Source organism: Mobula birostris, chromosome 23, assembly GCF_030028105.1.
Source record: "Mobula birostris isolate sMobBir1 chromosome 23, sMobBir1.hap1, whole genome shotgun sequence".
NCBI classification, from domain to species: domain Eukaryota; kingdom Metazoa; phylum Chordata; class Chondrichthyes; order Myliobatiformes; family Myliobatidae; genus Mobula; species Mobula birostris.
The window spans coordinates 63,360,846-63,373,826 of record NC_092392.1 but is presented as its reverse complement, the minus strand read 5'-3'; the positions used below and the strand labels follow the sequence as shown (position 1 = coordinate 63,373,826).

Genomic DNA, 12,981 nt, shown 5'->3' with positions numbered 1-12,981 from the left:
CTTTTGTAACATCTAATCCCTGGAACATCCAGCAGCCATTCCTGCCCTTGACAGTCAAGTTTCCATAATGGCTACATCATAGTTCCATGCACTGATCCATGCTCTCAGTTCATCGTTCTTGTTCTGGCAATCACTACAAATGACTGCAATTATGCCTTATCCACCTTATCCCTCTTCACTCTCTCTACATGCTGCATCTACCTTTACATCATCCTCTGATCAATCACTCTGATTCCAATCTTCCTGCCAAACTATTTCAAACCCCTCCAACAGCTCTACCCTGTCTGCAGGGTATTGGTCTCTGAGTTCAGGTGTAACTTGTCATTTCTCTATACCTTCCCCAAAAGAGATCCCAATGATCCACCAATCTGAACTCTGCACCAATTCCTCAGCCACACATTGCCAAATCATCCTATTCTTACCCTCACCGCCACATGGTATAGGCAGCAATCCAGAGCTTACTAACCTTGAGGTCCTGCTTTACAGCTTCCAACCTGGCTTATAATAGAAACATAGACATCTACAGCACATTACGGGCCCTTCAGCCCACAATGTTGTGCCGACCATGTAACCTACTCTAAAAAGCGCCTAGAATTTCCCTACCACATAGCCCTCTATTTTTCTAAGCTCCATGTACCTATCTAAGAGTCTCTTAAAAAACCCTATTGCATCCGTCTCTACCACCTTTGCTGGCAGTGCATTCCACGCACCCACCACTCCCTGTGGAAAACTTACCTCTGATATCCCCTCTCTATATACTTCCAAGCACCTAAGAGCTATGCCCCCTCATGTAAGCCATTTCAGCCAGTAAAATCCTCTGGCTATGCCTCAGATCATTTTATACACCTCTATCGGGTCACCTCGCATCCTGTCACTCCAAGGCCAAGTTCACTGAACTATTCTCATAAAGCATACTCTCCAATCTAGGCAACATCCTTGTAAATCTCCTCTATACTCTCTCTACAGTATCCATATCCTTCCTCTAATGAGGTGACCAGAACCGAACACAATACTGCAAATGGGGTCTAACTAAGGTCTTACATAGCTTTAACATTACCTCACGGCTCTTGAACTCAATCCCATGGTTGATGAAGGTCAACACATCATACGCCTTAACAATGCTGTCAACCTGCGCAGCAGCTTTGAGAGTCCTATGGACACAGACCCCAAGATCTCTCTGATCCTCCACACTGCCATGAGTCTTACCATTAATATGCGCAGCTCTCCGGTGAAAAATGATGTCGTATCTGTTAAATAGGGGCCGTGGGCAATTCTGATTTGATGGAGAATAGACGTGAAAGCACAGAGGAACAGCTGGAGAAATTTCTGAAAACGCTCGTTCGCTGCTGTCGTTACTGCGCGGTTAGAATCTTTCGGAGGGTAGGCCTCAAAATCCCCGGCCTTGCCTGCTTTTGGCGACCGAAAAAGAGGTCGAATCGCTCGGACAGAGATGGCGCTCAGTACTCGGTGTAGGAGAGCTGATTGGAGGCTCGAAGTTTTCGAATGACTCAGAGTCGGACTGTGGTCAGGGCATGGCAGGGAGAGTTCTTTCTTCTCCCGCCTGCGTGAGATGTGGGACATTTGAGAAACTTAAGGATTGTGGTTTCCCTTCTGCTGTCATTAATGATGCCCTCACCCGCATCTCCTCCATTTCCTGCACTTCGGCTCTCACCCCATCCTCCTGCCACCACAACAGGGACAGAGTTCCCCTTGTCTTCACCTACCACCCCACTAGCCTCCGGATCCAATACATTATCCTCCGCAACTTCCGCCACCTTCAACAGGACCCCACCACTAAGCACATCTTTCCCTCTCCGCCTTCCGCAGGGATCGGTCCCTTCCCACGGATCTCCCACCTGGCACTTATCCCTGTAAGCGTAGGTGCTGCACCTCCTCTCTTGCCACCAAACAGTACTTCCAAGTGAGGCAACACTTCACTTGCAAGTCTGTTGGGGTCATCTATTGCATTCGGTGCTCCCAGTGCGGCCTCCTCTACATCGGTGAACCCCAACGCAGATTGGCGGACCACTTCATCGAGCACTTCCGCTCCGTCCGCCAAAACAGACAGGATCTCCCAGTAGCCACCCACTTCAACTCTGCTTCCCACTCCCATTCAGATATGTCCATACATGGCCTCCTCTACTGCCATGATGAGGCTAAACTCAGGTTGGAGAAGCAACACCTCATATACCGTCTAGGTAGTCTCCAGCCGCTTGGTATGAACATAGAATTCCCCAACTTCCGGTAATTCCCTCCCCCTCCCTTCCCCTGTCCCTATGTCACTCTGCCCCCTCCCCCAGCTGCCTACCTCCTCCCTCTTGGTTCCGCCTCCTTCTACTACCCGTCGTGTCTTTCCCTATTCTTTCTTCACCTTTCCTGCCTATCACCTCCCTGCCTCCCTTCCCCCACCCCTTTATCTTTCCCCTTACTGGTTTTTCTCCTGGAATCTTCCCACCCTCCCCCCACCTTCTTTATAGGGCCTCTGCCCTTCCTCCTACAGTCCTGACGAAGGGTTCCGGCCCGAAACGTTGACCGATCTTTTCCACTGATGCTGCCCGACTTGCTGAGTTCCTCCAGCGTGTCGTGAGTCTTGAACTTTACCGTGCTCACGGACTTCTTCATCAAGTTATGGTATTGTGCACTGTTGTAACTGTATGTTATAATTATGTGGTTTTGTCAGGTTTTTGGTCGTGGTTTGTCCTGTGTTTTGTGATATCACACCGGAGGAAATAATGTATCATTTCTTAATGCATGCATTACTAAAAGACAATAAAAGAGGATTACGTGTCTTCATAATCTATAAAAAAAAATTCTGTCTTCAAATTTGACCTACTAAAATGAACCACCTCACACTTATCTGGGTTGAACTCCATCTGTCACTTCTCAGCCCAGTTCTGCGTCCTTTCGATGTCCCACTGTAACCTTTGAAAACCCTCCAGACTATCCACAACACCCCCAACTTTAGTGTCATCAGTAAACTTACTAACCCACCCTTTTACATCCTCGTTCAGATCATTTATAAAAATCACAGAGGAGGGGTCCAAGAACAGATCCCTGCGGAACACCACTGGCCACCATCTTCCATGCAGAATATAACTCGTCTACAACCACCCTTTGCCTTCTGTGGGCAAGCCAATTCTGAGTCCACAAAGCAAGGTCTCCTTGGATCCCATGCCTCCTTACTTTCTGAATGAGCCTTGCATGAGGAACCTTATCAAATGCCTTACTAAAATCCATATACACTACATCCACTGCTTTACCTTCATCAATATGTTTTGTTACATCCTTAAAGAATTCAATCAGGTTTGTGAGGCACGACCTGCCCTTGACAAAGCCACACAGACTATCCCTAATCAGATTATGTCTCTCCAAATGCTCATAAGTCCTGCCGCTCAGGATCTTATCCAACAGCTTGCCCACCACTGAAGTAAGAGTCACAGGTCTATAATTTCCTGGGTTATCTCTACTCCCTTTCTTGAATAAGGGAACAATGTTTTGCAACCTTCAAATCCTCTGGTACTTCTCCCGTTCCTACTGATGATGCAAAGATCATCGCAAGAGGCTCAGCTATCTCTCTTGCCTGCTCGTCCAGTCCCGGTGACTTAACTAACTTAATACCTTTCAAAAGCTCCAGCACATCCTTTCTTAATATCCATACATTCAAGTGTTTCAGTCTACTGCAAGTCATCCCCACAACTGCCAAGGTCCTTTTCACTGGTAAATACTGAAGCAAAGTATTCATTAAGTAGCTCTGCTACCTCCTCCAGCTCCATGCATTTTTCCACTCTCGCTCCTGACTGGTCCTAGTCTCACATGGCTCATCCTCTTGCTTTTCACATACTTGTTGAATGCCTTGGCATCTTCCTTAATCCTGCTTGCCAAGGCCTTCTCATGGTCCCTTCTAGCTCTCCTAATTTCATTCTTGAGTTCCTTTTGGCACCCTTGTAATTTTCTAGAGCTCCAACAGTATCTAGTTTCTTAAACCTTTCATAAGCTTTTCTTTTCTTCTTAACTAGATTTTCTACATCCTTTGTACACCATAGTTCTTTAACCCTACCATCCTTTGTGCCTCAATGGAACATATCTATGCAGAACACCATGCAAATGTTCTCTGAACTGAGAACATCTGCTCCCAATTTATTTTCCAAAGTTCCTGCCTCATAGCATCATATTTCCCCCCACCCCAATTAAATGTTTTCCCAAACTGTCTGCTCCTATCCCTCTCCAGTGCGATGGTAAAGAAGATCGATGTTGTGATTACCATTTCCAAAATGCTCTCTCACTGAGAGATCTGACACCTGACCAGGTTCATTCCCCAATACCAGTACAAGTATAGCTAACTAGATAGATTGGCTTATGTAGATAAGCAAGAGGAGAGACTGTACTTGATCTGGCTCCTTCAGGACCTCTTCCCTTTTCCTACCAATGTTGTTGATACCAATATTGCACCACAGCTCCTGGCTGCACACCCTCCCCTTTGAGAATGCTGTGGACTTGATCTGAGAAATCCTTGCCCTGGCACCTGGGAGGCAACGTACCACCCAGGTGTCTCTTTCATATCCACAGAATCTGCTTAATTATCACATTTCCTACCTCTACTGCTCTCCACTTCACCCCCCTTCCATTCTGAGCTCAAGCCAGACTCAGTGCCAGAGACCTGGTCAGTGTGGCTTTCAGCTGGTGGGTCACCTCCTCTAACGGTATCCAAAGTGGTTTACTTGTTCTTGAGGAGAACAGAGGGGTATCCCGCCTTATCTGCCTATTCTCTTTCCCTCTCCTGATAGTCATCAAGCTACCTGCCTCCTGCAACTCAGGTGTAGCTCCTTTCTATCACCTTTCCATTCTCACAAACATGCTGAATATCATCCAGCTGCAGCTCCAGTTACCCAACTCGATTCGTAAAGAGCTGCATCAAGATGTAGCAATCAGGGATTCTGGATATCTTCCAAGTCTCTTGCATCTTTCATGAGGAGTGCATGGCTGATCAGGGATACCTTCTCACTACTCAAGCTGGGCACTAATAAAGAAAGAAATGGAAAAAGGTCTCTTGAACCAAAGTTTCAGTTACCACACAATGATAAATATCAGTCGGCATTCATAGCAAGAGGATTCGAGTACAGGAGCAGGGAGGTACTACTGCAGTTGTACAAGGCCTTGGTGAGACCACACCTGGAGTATTGTGTGCAGTTTTGGTCCCCTAATCTGAGGAAAGACATTCTTGCCATAGAGGGAGTACAAAGAAGGTTCACCAGATTGATTCCTGGGATGGGAGGACTTTCACATGATGAAAGACTGGATCGACTAGGCTTATATTCTCTGGAATTTAGAAGATTGAGGGGGGATCTTATTGAAACGTATAAAATCCCAAAGGGATTGGACAGGCTAGATGCAGGAAGATTGTTCCCGATGTTGGGGAAGTCCAGAACGAGGGGTCACAGTTTAAGGATAAAGGGGAAGCCTTTTAGGACCAAGATGAGGAAAAACTTCTTCACACAGAAAGTGGTGAATCTGTGAAATTCTTTGCCACAGGAAACAGTTGAGGCCAATTCATTGGCTATATTTAAGAGGGAGTTAGATATGGCCCTTGTGGCTAAAGGGATCAAGGGGTATGGAGAGAAGGCAGATACAGGGTTCTGAGTTGGATGATCAGCCATGATCATACTGAATGGCAATGCAGGCTCGAAGGGCCAAATGGCCTACTCTTGCACCTATTTTCTATGTAATTAAGAATCAGAGGAGAAAAAACTGAAGTAAATCGTGAATGAGAAAAGATTAGCTGCCAGCGAAAATATAAATGTAAAGATGTTGCAGGAGAACATCAACAGTTGAAACTTAGGTCTAAGTATGAGACACAAGTTTTTTATTGGCCCTTGTCAATTTTCTTATAAACCCAAGCTATCCCAAACTCGGCAGGATGTCCTGACAGGCTCTATCCGCTTTTAAAATCTGGTGCTAAACTCATTATCTTCATCATCTCTATCCAGTACTTTAATGCAATTTTTTTTAAAAACCAGATATATCACACAATTTGTGCTGGTTCTTCAATTAACCCTTTTTCTCTAGGCATCTACTAATCATATCTTAGATCAATTTTCTAAAAGCTTCCTCACCTTTAAGTTGATTGACCTGTAATTGCTGGGCTTATTGCTACTCACCATTTTCCTCTGTCATCAAGTCCATGTCATAAAACCACTAGAGCTCAGTGCCCTCCCTCCCAACATTCCCCCCACCCTCCCATGTCCCTCAAAATCCCACAATATTATCTATCTGGTCCTGGTGACTTACACAAAGTTCAGCTACCACTTCCAATACCACCATGCTTCCCATTAGTACTTAGGAGACTTCCCCTTCCCAAGTAAAGACAGATGAAAACAACTGACATCAAAACCCAATGTTTGTCCTTCCGGAGCCCCACACGCATTTTAACTATTGATGTGCTCCTGCAACATTTTTTGATTTCTATTTACGTTGGCAGCTAATCTTTTCCCATTCACCGTTTTCCTCTGATTCCTAGTTTCCTACTGATATTTATAATCCGACACTCAAAGGCTTTATCTTCCTCTCTCGTCAGGCAGGAGCTCTAGATTTGTTGGTTCTTCTTTGACCTTCATGGGGATGGACCTCATCTGTATGTGAATCATACTTCCTTAAAGGTTGTCCACTGCATTAATACAGTTTTGCATTCTGAAACATGGTGTAGTTTTCCATTCAAAGGCCAACACCTCACACTTTGCAGGATTAAACTCTATCTGCCATTTCTTTGCTCATATCTACAACTGATCTATATCGCACTGTATCCTTTCTTCACTACCCACAACTCTACCAACTTCGTGTCACCGCAATATTTACTAATAGGTCCACCTACCTATCTACATTTTCATCCAAATCAAATTGCAAACAGAGGTTTGAGCACTCATCCCATGAAACACCACATCACTATCTTGTCTTCTATAGCCAAGTATATCTTGAATCACGTTACTATCACTGGTGGCCATAATAACTATAAAATTACAATAAGTTATATATAATTAAATAATAAGTAGTGCAAGAGAGAAAAAAACTGCAGTAGTATACATGGTTCATTGTCCATTCAGACATCTGATGGTAGAGGGGAAGAAGCTGTTCCTGAAACATTGGGTGCCTTCAGGCTCCTGTACCTCCCCCTCAATTGTAGCAATGAGACAGGGGCATGTCCTGGGTGACGGAGGTCCTTAATAACAGTGTGCTGGACGCTGGGGAGGGCAGTGCCCATGGTGGAGCTGGCTGGGTTTACAACTTTCTACAGCTTTTTCCGATCCTGTTGAGTGACCCCACCAAACAAGATGCTGAAGCAAACAGAATGCTCTCCACGGTACATCGGTAGAGAGTTGCAAGTGTCTATGGTGGCATACCAATTCTCCTCAAACTGCTAATGAAATATAGCCGCTGTTGTGCCTTCTTTGTAATTGCATCAATATGTTGGGCACAGGATAGATCCTCAGAGATGCTGATGCCCAGGAACCTGAAAATGCTCACATTCAATACCAGCACTAATCAACAAGCTTTAACATCTGGGCAAATCCTCCCTCTGTAAATGGATCTTTGACTTTCTCATTGGGAGACCAGTCAGTGTGGATTGGTAATAACCTCACCGACAATCAACACAGGCTCATCTTAGTCCATTGCTCTATTCTCACCACACTCATGATTGTGTGGCGAGGCACTGCTCAAACTCCATCCATGATGTCACAACTGTTATTGGCAGAATCTCAGATGAAGATAAGGTGTGCAGGAATGAGTTAAATCGGCTAGTTAAAAGGTGTTGCAACAACAACCTCATACTCAAGTATCTTCAAAACAAAGAATTTGAATGTGGACTTTAGGAAAGGGAAGTCAGGTGAATATATATGAGTCTTCATTGGGGCGGGTCAACCAATGGAAGAGCAGCAGCTCTAAATTTCTGGGCATCAATATATCAAAAGATCTACTGATGCAATCATAAAGAAGGCACACCAGTGGCTATACTTCATTTGCATTTTGAGATTTGCTATTTCACCAAAGACTAGCAAATTTCCACAGATGTACGGTGGTGAGCATTCTGACAGGTTGTATCACAACCTGGTAAGGAGCCTCCAGTTCACAGGGTCTCAAGGGGGTGTAGAGAGTTTTAGACCCACTCCATCACAGCACAACCATCCCTAGCAAGAGAATCAGGTTTAATATCACCAGCGTTTGTCGCGAAATGCGTTAATGTTGCAGCAGCAGTGCAATGCAACACATAGGATTATAGAAACAAAACTGTACCTCCTTCCTGACGATAAGAATGAGAAGAGGGGAGGTCCTTAATGATGGACGCCACCTATTTGAGCCACTGCTCCTTAAAGATATCTTGGATACTACAGAGTCCATGATGAGGCTGACTAATTTTACAGCTTGCTACAAACCTGTGCAATAGCCCCCTACCCCCAAACCAGCGGGTGATGCAGTCATCATTTTGCACCCTCACTTTCCGGGACATTGAAGATTAACACACAAGGCCTTAGGAACACTATCTTCCCTCCACCATCAGATTTCTGAAATGTCCATGAGGTAGTCCTCATTATTCGCCTTTTACATTATTTATTTTCATAACATAATAATTTTGTTTTGCACAATATTGCTGCCACAAAATAAATTTCACGACATACGTCAGTGATAATAAACCTGATTCTGATCAATATTTTTGGTCAAGAGCCCCCATCACCCTCCTCAGTTTCGGTAAGAGCCCCCAAGCCGCTGACGGCAGGAGCTACCTCACCCTGTGCGGGCGGCCCGAGCCCAGGCCCTCCTCCTCGTCGCTGGAGAAGTCGGGGCTTCGGCGGCTGTTGCGGGCCGTCAGGTGCTTGAGGTAGAGCTGCACATAGACATCTTTGCGCTGGTCGCCGAGCGGCAGGCGGACGCTATGTGCCAACAGCTCAGTCTTGAGCCGCTCCTTGGTGAGCACGGAGGGATCCTGCAGGTACTCGGGCATGGTTCCTTCACCAAACACCCCGCAGCAACGGCCGCCGCCACTGGCTCAGGCGCCGTCCAAACTGCACAGCCATTGGACGCCGGCAGAAGGGGCGGCTCCCATAGCAACGGCGGAGGGAAATGGAGGGAAGCAGACGGGGGGGGGGAGGAGGAGCGAGATGTAGGGGGATCTTCCACTTACTACTAATCCGCCCTTCGTAACCCGTAAATGTCTTTCCACGGGACACTAAATTTAAATTTAAATTTGTTAAGGACTGCAGGATTTAAAACAGTGATGTCAGGACATTCATTCCTATTAATTATATTCAGTTTAGCATTAACAGCTGGAGCTCGCTGCGAACGGTCAGAAGTAAACATCCAGGGCATTTGAAGAGTGCTGAAAATAAACAGTAATTAATGACAACAAGCAGACACTCCGATCTTTATGGAAACATCGTACCACGGGAGGCTGAGTAATCGACATTTCAGAACAACATATTGTCATCACATTTGTAAACTTTGTATTTATAAAATAAATTTGTAAGCTGAAGACCTAAAAGGTAATTTAATGTTTGTAAATTGAGGATTTACTAAAATATCATTAAAATTATATTTAAATGGATGCTCTACTCTCTGTTTACCCATGATTTAAATTATATTTAAATAATGAAATCATAGAATGATTCCAACACAAGAAAATTATTGTATCGCAGACACAGGAAAATCTGCACCTGGGTTGCTCGGTTTGGCATCCCATCTGATATTTCCTTTGGCTGCAGTCCCCAATTCGTATCAGACCTCTGGGCTACATCACACCACAGTGTATCACCCGCAGTCCAATGGCCTATGCGAGTGGTTTCACTGCTCCTTGAAGGCTGATCTGAGGGCTTCCCTGGCAGATGAGTGTTGACACATAGATCCTGCTGGGGCTCAGAACATCTCCAAAAAAGGACCAGCAGTTGTCCGCAGCTGAATTTGTATGCAGGCAGCCGTTAAGATTCCAAACAAGAGAAAATCTGCAGATGCTGGAAATCCAAGCAACATAAACAAAATACTGGAGGAACTCAGCAGGCCAGGCAGCATCTATGGACGTTTCGGGTCGAGACCCTTCCAAGCCAATCCTCTACTAGAGGCACTCTCTTCTTCCACCCCAGGCCCCTTCACAGAGATCCTGAAACAATTTCCTCGCCATATATATTGATTTAATTTCAAGATTCAAGACTGTTTAGTGTCATTCTTCAGTACACGAATGTAAAGTAGAACGAAATGATTGTTCTCTGAATCTGATGCGGCACAAAAACACAATGAATATAAATATAAAAGCAATCAGATAAAACACAATTTACAAGTAACTGTTCGCGTGTGGCCATATATACACAAACAACAAACAACACCTTCCTTCAGTTAGTCCTGACGAAGGGTCACGGCCTGAAACGTCGACTGCACCTCTTCCTAGAGATGCTGCCTGGCCTGCTGCGTTCACCAGCAACTTTTATGTGTGTTGCTTGTATATAGAAACATAGAAACATAGAAAATAGGTGCAGGAGTAGGCCATTCGGCCCTTCAAGCCTGCACCGCCATTTATTATGATCATGGCTGATCATCCAACTCAGAACCCCGCCCCAGCCTTCTCTCCATACCCCCTGACCCCCGTAGCCACAAGGGCCATATCTAACTCCATCTTAAATATAGCCAATGAACTGGCCTCAACTGTTTCCTGTGGCAGAGAATTCCACAGATTCACCACTCTCTGTGTGAAGAAATTTTTCCTCATCTCGGTCCTAAATGATGAGGTGAGGTGATGCTATTGATCAGCCTGAAGGTTGGGAGGAAGTAACTGTTTCTGAGTCTAGAATTGCGTTGGGCAATTTTAACTACCCGTTGTAGAGCCGTGCCGGCCGCCACACGGCAGTTTCCGTACCACGCAGTGATGCAGCTTGTCAGGATGCATCTGCAGAATGACACGAGCTGAAAGCGGAGGTGTTCTGTGACAATGAGAGGTTGTGAGAGACGAGCATCCCAGGAGTTTGTTTGACACTGCTCGCAGTTTCTACTGCCGTACCGCCGATGTAAAGAGTGGTGCGAGTTCTCTTGAATTCGATAACCATCTCCTTTATCTTGTTGACATCGAGGAAGAGCTTATTTACCTGGCACCAGGCCTCAAGCAATTCCACTTCCTCTCTGCAGACCGTTCTGCTGTTGCTGGTGATGAGTCCCACCACTGTGCATCGACAAGCTTGCCAATGTGATTGGTGTGTGAGCAGTGGGCTCGGCGCACAGCCGCAATGGAACCAGCTGCATTCCTGATTTCAACTGCAGGCTGCAGAAGAAAAGCAAATGGGGTTCCCTCTTATATCTGTGAGTCGATTTCTCAAACTTACTAATAAAGGGAACAGTCTTTCCGTGCATCATTTTATCGAGTTCCATCAAGACCCTCTCTACAAAGAGCAGTCCAGACTCAGTAACGTGTCCTTGAAATGTTCAGTTCTTCATCCCAGAAGCCATTCTCTGAAATCTTTTCTGGACTATCCTGATCTGAAATGAACACAATACTCCAGATGAGGCCAGACCAGTGTTTTAGAAAGTTTCAGCACAACTTTCGTTTTCATACTCAAGATAGATCTCGGAATGCATATCTCTTTCAATCTGCTCTGTCACTTTCATGATGTGAGCACCGGTATCCCCAGCTGCCTCTGACACCCTTATACTGAACCGTATACATTAGTCCATATTACTTCTCGTTTTTCTACGACAATGCATCATCTTACACCTCCGGATCAAATTTCATCTGCCATCCATTCTAGCAAGCCTGTACAAATTCTGAAACAATTTATCAGTATATTTTTCGTCACAGAAATGTTGTACTCTGGCCGTTATAAATTATAACCCTGCAGCAAAATCAAAGTTTTTGTCGTTAAAATAGATCATAAAAAGTTAAGGCACCAACATTAGATCCCTATTACTGTCCACCTTCCTTAAATAGCCCGAGAGCATACAATATGAAAAGCATACATAATTATTGAAGAAATTGCCCACAATTTATTAGACAGTAAGTCGACGTAAGTTTTTAAGAATGAATTGTCACTGAGCGTGCAAAATGCTTGACCCCGACGTGATTCGAACACGCAGCCTTCTGATCTGGAGTCAGACGCGCTACCGTTGCGCCACGAGGTCTGGAGCAGACAGCTCTGCAATCTTCTTAAAGCTGCCGGATGCTTCCGCGTCCTTGTTCCGGGAGTACTGCGCGTCACCGTGACTGAGCTCGCGTTCCCGCCGCTTCCGGAGTAAACTACAGAGCTGGAAGCCCGTCGGGAGGGGTTCATTACTTACGTGTGCAGCTATTTCACTGGGGGGGGGGGCGCCGCACTGTGGATGGGGAGTTCTCTGGGCGGGGCGCACTCTCACTAAATGGGGAGTGTCACTGAAGCTGGGGTGCTCCCAACTGAGGTGCGACTACACTGAGGGAAGGGAGCTCTCTCACACTGATGGGATCTTCCCCCAGACACCAGTAGTCACACAATTAGAGGAGTTTCCTCAGAGCAGGCTCGCTGACACTGAATACCTTCGATACACTGGGGGGGGGGTGTCCTTTACTGATTTTTAAGCTAGATGGATGGGTGAACAGATTGTGAGACGGTGCACTCCTTCCACTGCTCCTGGCACATCGATCCATGGTCCTCCAAACCATGTTGGATGCTCCACCACCTGAGCAGTCACGTTGACCATTCTCCTCTGTAACTGGCTCTCCTCCATTTCATGCTATCAACATATGCCCAAAGGAGGCTTTACGTTTCCTTGTCACCTACTTCACCAGAGGTTCACACTGACTGAACCATCTATAGGGTATATAGTGGTTACTCCAACTGCACCACCCAAACCCGTGACATCTACATTTAAGACGAGGGCAACTCCATCTGTTTGCAGGCCTGCCTCCAGGTCCTGTATCAAACTGACTGTAACGAGGTGACCAGAACTGAACACAGTATTCCAAGTTCAAGATTGTTCAATGTGTGG

At 45.7% G+C, this 12,981-nt stretch overlaps 1 protein-coding gene and 1 non-coding gene across 2 annotated transcripts in view; both read right to left on the bottom strand.

The window, feature by feature from the left end:
- LOC140186740 (lamina-associated polypeptide 2, isoforms beta/delta/epsilon/gamma-like) overlaps window positions 1-9,033 on the bottom strand; it is a 47,602-nt gene extending 38,569 nt beyond the window's left edge. The window contains exon 1 of the mRNA XM_072241256.1: window positions 8,777-9,033. Within this exon, the coding sequence (XP_072097357.1) occupies window positions 8,777-8,989 (213 nt within the window). The 5' untranslated portion in view covers window positions 8,990-9,033. The remainder of the gene's footprint in view (window positions 1-8,776) is intronic.
- A 3,036-nt stretch (window positions 9,034-12,069) lies between these two features.
- Window positions 12,070-12,141, bottom strand: trnaw-cca (transfer RNA tryptophan (anticodon CCA)). The gene has a single exon. It is a non-coding gene; the product is annotated as a tRNA-Trp (tRNA).
- Window positions 12,142-12,981: the final 840 nt, after the last annotated feature.